The sequence below is a fragment of the Zalophus californianus genome, chromosome 3 (genome assembly GCF_009762305.2).
Source record: "Zalophus californianus isolate mZalCal1 chromosome 3, mZalCal1.pri.v2, whole genome shotgun sequence".
In the NCBI taxonomy this organism is placed as follows: domain Eukaryota; kingdom Metazoa; phylum Chordata; class Mammalia; order Carnivora; family Otariidae; genus Zalophus; species Zalophus californianus.
The window spans coordinates 192,082,198-192,091,450 of record NC_045597.1 but is presented as its reverse complement, the minus strand read 5'-3'; the positions used below and the strand labels follow the sequence as shown (position 1 = coordinate 192,091,450).

The following is a 9,253-nucleotide window of genomic DNA, read 5'->3' as shown; positions in this document are numbered from 1 at the left end:
CCCATGAAAGGTTACTTTCCTTGATCAAAACTGAAAAATCTTATGAACCTGTGGCCCCTGGCAGCAGAAGTGAGCATCCACCTAGAAGAGGCACAAGGCAGCATCTCCACCAAATGGAACCCACCGATCCCGACCACGGCAGCCCCCCACTGCCTGGACCCAACAAACCCACGTCCGACTCTTCCATGATGCCATGGAAGACTGGACTCGTTCCTACTGGAACATTGCCAGATTTGTGAGCACGCGCACACACACAGTGTACACCTCACCCACAGCACACACCTCACCCACAGCACACACACATCATACACCTCACACACATCATACACTTCACACACCTCACCCACAGCACACACCTCACCCACAGCACACACACATCATACACCTCACACACATCATACACTTCACACACCCACACACACACCACACACATATCCACACACACCCACCACACATACCTCACATACACACATCCACACACATCACACACGCACCACATATACCATACCCAACCCCCCAACCATACATACTGCACATATACCCACATCTCACACACCACACACACCCACACATACCCCACATACACACACCCATACACTCACGTCACACACGCCAGACATACCCCATACCCACACCACACACCTCACACACACCATATACACATCACACGCCTCACACATACCAACCCTCCCCACCCCCCACCTACACACACCATGCACCCCAACACCACACACCCCCACACCATATACCCACACACTCCCACACACACATCACACACATACCTCACACACACCCACACACATCGTACACACCACACACATACCACACACACACACCTCAGGCCGGCAGAGCACTTAGGAAGAAGGGGGAGCCTTGTCCTTGAAGATGCCACAGCCCTAAAGCTGATTTGGAAGGATTCCTCACTCAGCCCTGGCGAAGCAATAGGGCAACATGGGGCCCTGACCACCTGTAGGGGTCTGAGGATGATGGGGCTGCCCTGGCAGCTCGGGGCCCAGGTTCCTTCCACGAGGGGTATTAATCCTGGACAAGAGGGACCCGCAGGCTTATAGAGCCGGTGCCTTCAGCGGAGGCACACGTAACTAATGACAGGACGAATGACTAGCAAGGTCAGGCTGGGGGCTGTGGAGCCTGTCACCTTTGCGCTCAGGTGATGATATTTATGAAGACACCCTCCAGCCCACAATACCCGCTCCCTGCCACCACCCGCTCCTGAGATCTCGCCCATAGCCGGGACCCATGGACACCTGGGCCCTGAGCCCCAAGCTCTTCCTCCACCTGCTTCCTTGCCTACAGCCTGCACCGTAACCTGCTCGCACGACGGCTTCCTCGGGGAGGAGTCAGGGATGAATAGAGACAATGGTCCATTCCTTTCTAGCTTGTGGCCCCAAGTGTACAACATACGAAGGCAGAGGGAGCTGGGTCCTGACACTGCAGCCCGACCAGCCCCTCCCTGAGGTCCTGATATGTGGACACTGGGGTCCCTGTTGGTCCTTGAGGCAATTATCCTGCCGTTAGGACCGCCTGGGCTCCTTTCCTAGAAGGCGCCACCATGCTGGGTGCCCATGGTTCGGCGCAGAAGCTTGAGAATCTCCGTCAGAGAAACCATTTGCAGACAAGGGGCCTGCCCGTGATGGGACAGCCAGGTGCCCAGGAAGAGGCTGGGGGGTTTCCGGCTGGGGTCTTGGTCTGCTCAGGGGAGCGGGGTGGTGGGTGACCCCACGTGGTTGTGGTACGCTAATGCTGAACATTCCAGGAGGCAATGGTGTTGGGCCGCTGTGTTAGGGTGGGCTGGCCTGCAGGGCCGAGGGAGAGGCCAAGGCTGAGCGTGCGGGCATGCCGTCCCATTTGGTCGTCTCGAGAAGGGGCAGGTCCTGGGCCCTGGAGGGTCGGGCAGGCTGGGGGCCGCAGGGACCTCAGAGGAGAGGTCTGCGTTCAGAAGACATCGGGGAGGAACAGCATGGAAGCTCCCCTCGGGGACTCAGAACCTTCTGGAAGGTGGCTGTAAGCAGGGTTTGGGAAGAACTGTGAATGGGAAAGCAGCAGCCTGGAAACAGCCGGCAAAGCCCTCGCGGATAGGATGGAGGTGGGGAGCTGGGCCTGAGGGCTGCGGAGGCTTCTCTGAAGAGGGGCCTCGCCCTGTCTGTGCACCGCCGTCCTCGGGCCAGTGGTTCCAGCTCCCGTGGTGACGGTGAGGGCGTGTGGGGCCGTCAGAGTCCCCCGGGGGCCTCTCCGGGGCTCGCGGCGCCTCGGCTGCCCGCCATCACCACTGCAGGGCCCTGGGACAGCCCCTTCCCACAGAGGCAGATGGAATCTGAAGGGGCTAGTGTTTCTCCACCCTTCTTCCCTCAGCGATGCATCCCCAGAAGTAATGACGCTGCCCACATTTGAGGACATCCTTTTTTTTTTTTTTTAAAGATTTTATTTATTTATTTGACAGAGAGAGCTCTCAAGTAGGCAGACAGGCAGGCAGGCAGGCAGAGGCAGAGGGAGAAGTAGGCTCCCTGCAGAGCAGGGAGCCCCGATGCGGGACTCGATCCCAGGACGCTGGGATCATGGCCGGAGCCGAAGGCAGACGCTTAACCGACTGAGCCCCCCAGGTGCCCCTGAGGACATCCTTTTAATCACCACAAACTACTTCTCCAGAGTCTGGCTTGAGGTTGGGACATTAGGAGACAGAGCTTGGGACCCTCCCCGGGAATAGCGACGGTTGCGCTCTGGCCCCCCCCCCCCAAGCCCCTGGGACCCCCACCCTGGTGGCATCGACCTCTGGCCTTTCAGGTTAATGCCTGTACCGCAACCACCCTGAAATCCTGATAGCTCTTCCTGGGGAGAGGAGGGGGGATTGGGGGGTCTGTGCTGCCGTCCGGGCCCCGGAAGCTCTCCCCAGGCCGGGCCGGGGCTCCCCACCTGCCCCTGGGCCGCGCGCCTACACGATGCCCTCCGGGCGCTTGCTCCTCCAGACCACCAGCGCCGTCACCAGCAGGGTCACCAGGATGGGCACCACGATGAAGGGACAGAGGATGCTTCGGGGCGGGTCCCGCACGGCCCTGCCGGACGCGGGGCAGTTTCTGAAGTAGTGCCGGTGGACGGCCACGAAGAACTGGTCCACGGCCGCGTTTGGCCAGAAGCAGTCCAGCTGGTCCGCCACGTGCCTGGTGCAGTCTGTGAGCTCTCCGTAGCTCCTGCAGATGGAAAAGCAGCTCATCAGCCGCCGAGCGGGCCGAGGGCCACGGGAGGACCCAGCCGGGGGCTCTTCAGCCCGCCCCCCACTGTGGCCAGCACCCCCGGAAGTCCAGGCCCAGTGGCAGCGGCCCTGGCTCTAGGAGAGGGAGACCCCAGATGGTGTCGTGGGGGCTCCCCAGCGCCCAGACCCTGGCAGGTGAGTGGGGGCTTAGGGCCGTCCCTCCCTGCTTCTGGGGTTCCTGGGACTGGTACACCACATGCAAGGGCAGCCTAAAGGGTGGGGCAGGCCAGCCGAGCGCGCTCAGACAGCGGCCTGGGTCAACAAGCCATCGGTGCACGAATCCGCAGCCGCTCCAGCCTCACCCGAGGCATGCCCCTTGGCCTGGAAGGCAGGGCTCCCCGTGGGGCCTTGTTGCCCAACCCCCACCTTCCCACTCTCCCTGGTGTTTCCCACAGCGCTCATCACCCCTCATTGTACGGAGGGACATATTTGTTTTATTTACCGGGGACAAGTGCCATGAGGACAGGGTCTGTTTTGTTCAGCTCTGTAGCCCCAGGGCCCAGCAGAGCCCTTGGCACGTGGGAGATACCAGTCAATTGCTTTCTTCTTCCCCCCTTTTTTTTTTATTGTGGTAAAATTTAAATAGCACAATTTTATTTTACCATTTTAACCATTTGTAAGTGCACAGTTCAGTGGCAGTAAATGCATTCACGCTGTCGTGCAGCCATCAGCACCGTCCGTCTCCAGAACTTTCTCACCTTCCCAAACAGAAACTCCGTCCCCATGAAACACTGACTTCCCACTCCCCCTTCCCCACCCACCATTCAACGTTTTGTTTCTGAGTGTGACCGCTCGAGGGACGTCGGGTAAGTAGCATCATAGGGTATTTGTCTTTTTGTGACTGGCTTATTTCCCTGAGCATAGTGTCCTCAAGGTTCATCCACGTTGTAGCAGGTGTCAGAATCTCCTTCCTTTTCAAGGCTGAATCATATTCTGAATCGTTTCGTTTATCCGTTATCAATGGACACCTGGGTTGTTTCCACGTTTACGACTGTGATGAACACAACTGATACGAACATGGGTGCGCAAACGTCTATTGAAGACCCTGCTTTCAATTCTTTTGGATGTACACCCAGAAGTGGTACGCCCAGAACACCAGATACGGTGGTTCTATATTTAATACTTTGAGTAAATTACTTTTTAATAAATGAAGATTCAACATTGGGGGAAATGAAGATATAGTTTCCAGAAGGTGAGTCACTTCTGCTTCTGCTTATCAGGTAGAAAGCTGCAAAGAATGTTGCTCTTACCTGAATGATAGCCAAAAAAAAAAAAAAAAGGCCAAAGAAACTAAAAAACAATATGTTTTCTGGAATCCATCAGAGAGCAGAGACTGCAAAGCAGTAAAGTAACTTATTTCAAGGCAGAGCATGGGAATGAGACACAGCTGCCATACCAGACATGAGAAGAAATCCACTTGGAACAAACGGCCAAAGGCCAACTGTGGGCTGGAAGGTCAGTTCGGAATTTCTGGGGCCCCAGACACACTGGCGGTTTTGTGACTCACCATTTCTTCCCATGAGGCTCTTGCTCGTGAGAAAGATTAGGGGCAGGCAGGAGACTGGTTGCCACGTGGGGCCAGGCACAAACACTACACATTTCCTGAACACTTCTCATGTAAGAATTGACAGCCTTAGACCCCTGGAGGAAGAGTAGTGGATTGTGGCGAACAGACCCATAGCGCTTCCAACGTTCCCAGGCCCTTCTCGTCCGGGAAGCAAAAGCCTGACGCTGCTGAGGGAGGGATGGTACAGCCTGTTAGCCCCAGGGCACAAGAAAGATGCACTGTGGCTGACGGAAGGATAAGGAAAAGACTCTTTTCCCTTGGGAGAGCAGCAGGAACCCATCCTGGGCCTAGGATCCTGCATGATACCAAACAGAGGTCTCCGGCCACTGGGAGAGGGGCAGGAATCTCCCAGCCAAGACCCCACAGATACAGGGCAGGGTTTGGCCACCACAGGGAGGGGCCCGAAGGCATGGGCCTGTCTATTCTATGGGCATAGAATAACAAGAATAACACAATAACAAGTAGTAGGCATCTGCTGCCCAGACAAGGTGGGGAGAGACCCACTATGTGGCCCAGGCATGCAGAATGGGACACTGCACTGAGGGCACTTCACCGGCCCCAACTCTGAGCACAAGGCAATGGGAGCCCGTTGCTAGAGGTACGGAGGCCTGTGGCGCTCTGAAAGTAACCGTGTGACCACAAACCCCAAGCCCAGCCCAATTCCTGACAAGATTGACTCAGACCTCACCCAGACAGCCTGGCAGAAGAGGCTCACCCATTTCCAGATAGAAACACTGGTTGCCTCAGTCTCTGCTGTCCTATACACGAATATTCAGTATTCAATACAGAATCATGAACTTTTCATTTAAAAGCAACAGAAACCAAGCAACCCCTTGTCAAGAGATACATCAATCAACAGAATCAGACTCTGAGATGACTCAGATGTTGTAACTATCATGCAGGGACCTCAAAAAGATGAATATGATAAAGGGGTCTAGTGGGGAAGGCAGACAAGAGACACAGAGAATTTCCGCAGAGATGCAAGCTGTAAGAAAGCCAGAGAAAAATTCTAGAGAACAAACAGACACAGTATCAGAGAGAATTCCTTCCATGGGCTCATCAGCAGAGCTGACATCTGAGGAATGAATTAGTGAACCTGAAGGTAGGTCAGTAGAAGTTACCCAAACAGAAACACAAAGAGAAAAAACAGAGCAGCCCTGTGGTGAATTAGTAACACAGCCAATGATATCAACTCCAACTCGTAATCCTGAGTCCCAGAAGGAGAAGAAATGGGGCGGAAAAAGTATGTAAAGGGATAAATGGCTGACAATTTTCCAAAAATAGTGAGATATCAGATTGCAAATCCAAGAAGTCAGAGAACCCCAAACAGGGCAAAAACCAAAGCGACAGCAACAGCCGATAAACAGCCACACAGACCCAACAAGTTCAAATGAGCAGCTGAAAACCAAAGATAAAGAAAAAAATCCAAGAGGAAAAAAATCCTAGAGTCTGTCGAGAAAAAAGACACCTACAGAGGAGTGATGACAGGATGTTAGCAGAATTCTGACCAGAGACTGTGCAGGCCAGGGGACAACGGGGTGACAAAGTATTGGTAGTGGTGGTGGGAACACACCCCCGTCTGCCCAGAATCCCAAACCCAGCAAACAGAGCTTTCACACACGAAGTTGAACTAAAGACTCTTCCAGAAGAAAAGAAGCTGAGAGAATTCATTGTCAGCAGATCTGGGCTAGAAGAAATGCTTTCAGTTTTTCAGTCAGAGGAATGTAACCCGTGAAGAGCTCCATAAACAGTAAAAAGGAGGATCTTTTTTTTTTTTTTTAAGATTTTATTTATTTGAGAGAGAGAGAGAGAGAGAGAATGAGAGAGAGAACACGAGAGGGGGGAGGGTCAGAGGGAGAAGCAGACTCCCCGCCGAGCAGGGAGCCCGATGCGGGACTCGATCCCGGGACTCCAGGATCATGACCTGAGCCGAAGGCAGTCGCTTAACCAACTGAGCCACCCAGGCGCCCCAAAAAGGAGGATCTTTAAAGGATACTTTTCTGGTCTTTCTGATTTTTGATCTAGAAAGTGAGTAAATGGAGCAGAGACTACAGATCAACATTGAGGAGCTACCCAAGGAGGCTTGAAAAGGCTGCATGGAAAAGGCCGGGCTGCCTCCTGCACCCCAGCCCCCCTCTACCGCAGCTCCCATCAGCCTCCAAACTGCTCTGTCACTGTTTTCCCTGTCCTGGCTGCTCTCTGGGTCACTGCCGTGAGTGCACAGGGACCGTGGGCCCCCCTCAGTCCCCGTGCGAGGGCGGGGTATGGGAGGCCCCAGGAGGGAGAGAGCGGGCCAAGGCGACAGCAGCTGTGGCATGCGGGGGACCCGTGCCCACTGGGGTGTGCGGTCTTCCTAAGTGAGCAAGGACTCGCGTTTCCAGTAAAAACAGCAGTGCAAAGAGTGGCAGGAATTCACGACAGGCTGGGGCTCACTGAGAACAGACGAACTAGCACATATCAAGTGCCTGGCCCGGGTAAAAGCTGAATGTGTCACATGCTGTGAAAACCCAAAGTCAATCAGCCGCAGGCTTATGTGTTATAAGCACTGGTTTGAATGACTGTCTTCTCTCTTGCCTCAGGCCCCCCAGACCCGACTAGTCAACAGGACCAGGGACAGACAGTCCGTCCTAAACACTGTCCCCCATCCTCAGCGCCTGAGGAGTGGGGCTGGGATGTCCCTAGAAAGAGGTGTCGCCATCTCAAGGCTGGCCAACCACGACAGGGAAGAGCCCCCGACCCAGGAGATGAGACTCCACAGATCCTGCGCTGAGGCCATGTGGAGGGTGAGCCTCTGGTGGGCTATTCTGGGATCAGTCACTTTCTCCTTGAGATGTTATCCCTCCCGTCTGCAAAGCCACCCCCGTCTAAAAATATCTCTAACATGCCGGCGGCCGTCCACATACTGTTTATTTATACAGAAGTGACAGCTGAAACTTTCAATAAATATTTTGAGCCCTGCCAGCAAGGGTGTGATAAGAGAATTCCCCTCAGAGCACAGACATTCTTCTCTTCAGAAGAACATAGTACTGACTGAAGGGCCCAAAATAATCATGAAAAATATTCTTGCCTTAACCCTCTATTTTCAGTTCTCATGTAACTGAACAATTACTTTTTTTTTGTGTGTGTGTGGGGGCTGAGACATTCTGTTCTGGGCCTGTAAGCAAACTTTGCTTGGCTTGTTCCTGAACACGATGGTGGGAGTTTCCAATATGTTTGGGTCCCAAGTCAAGGGTGCCATGACTCACGGGTGTTCACTCGTTTGACAAGAAGGCCGATGCCCACGGATGCCCCGGGCAAGTGGTCTGCTCTGGGGACACCTGTGGCTGGTGTTGTCCCCCAACTAGCCCTGACCAGCCCTGATGTGGGTTATCCCAGGCTGGGGCCTGACACCCCACAGACCTGGGACTCACATCCCAGCTCCATGGCTTATCGTGAGTGATCCTGGGGATCTCATGCCCCCTACCGGAGGGAGCCCTGGCCTCCTTATATGCCAATTAGGAGACCACCTGGCAGGGTCATGGGGCAGACCAAGTTAAATGAAGTCAAGGGCCCAACATACAGCAGGTGCCCAATAAGTGGATGTTACTTCATCGCTTCCTCCCAGACAACTGGCATGTGGCTCATGAAGTATACACTTCTCGTTCCATCAACTTGAGCAAAAGTTGACCAGGCAACAACATGTGTCTCAGCCTCCAAAATCTGAGGAGGAAGCACTTTTGGACTTAGGTTTAGTTCATCTGCCTGCCTCCACCTGTCTGGGATCACGCATCATGCGTGGCTTCCAACGGCTCAGCACAACCCCCCGTGGGGAGGGGAAGTGGCGGCCGGGCAGCCCGAGGCTGGCCTGAGGAGCCTGTCAGAATGCCAGACGACATGGTGGGAGGCTTGGGTGGGTGCGAGACGCAGAGCCAGATGCCCGTGACACTTTTGGTTAGACAGCTCTTCTGGAAGTCCAAACAACTAATACGCATCTAAGAAGTTTAACCTCACTTTTCAGAAAAAAAGAAGCAAACGTCCAGATTTAAAAATAAGAACGCTCAGCACCAGCGAAGCTGTAGTGAAATGAGGCAGGCCCTTGTGTCGTCACTAACAGATAAGCTGATAAAAGTTTTCTGAAAAGCAATTTGGCATTATGTGTCAATGACCTCACTACTGGGGATACCCTTTGACCCAGTAAATCTGTTTCTGGGAATTATCCTAAAATAATAACATAAAATGCAGACAAAAGTAACGTAAAGAGATGTTCACTGCAAATTTGTGATTATGAAAAACAGCCAACAGCTGGACAGTGGTGAAAGAAACTGCAGCTAAAAGCCTCCCCTTTGCCCCTTCTCGTGCAGGCCCCCAGCCCCACCAGAGGCCTCGACCAGCCCGCTCCGGCTGCAGCCTTTCAGGAAGGGCAAGGCCACCAGATGGCGCCC

General features: G+C 54.0%; 1 protein-coding gene across 1 annotated transcript in view; it reads right to left on the bottom strand.

The window, feature by feature from the left end:
• Positions 1 to 2,504: 2,504 nt before the first annotated feature.
• RAMP1 (receptor activity modifying protein 1) overlaps positions 2,505 to 9,253 on the bottom strand; it is a 45,002-nt gene continuing 38,253 nt past the window's right edge. Inside the window, exon 3 of the mRNA XM_027591487.2 lies at positions 2,505 to 3,203. Within this exon, the coding sequence (XP_027447288.1) occupies positions 2,948 to 3,203 (256 nt within the window). The 3' untranslated portion in view covers positions 2,505 to 2,947. The remainder of the gene's footprint in view (positions 3,204 to 9,253) is intronic.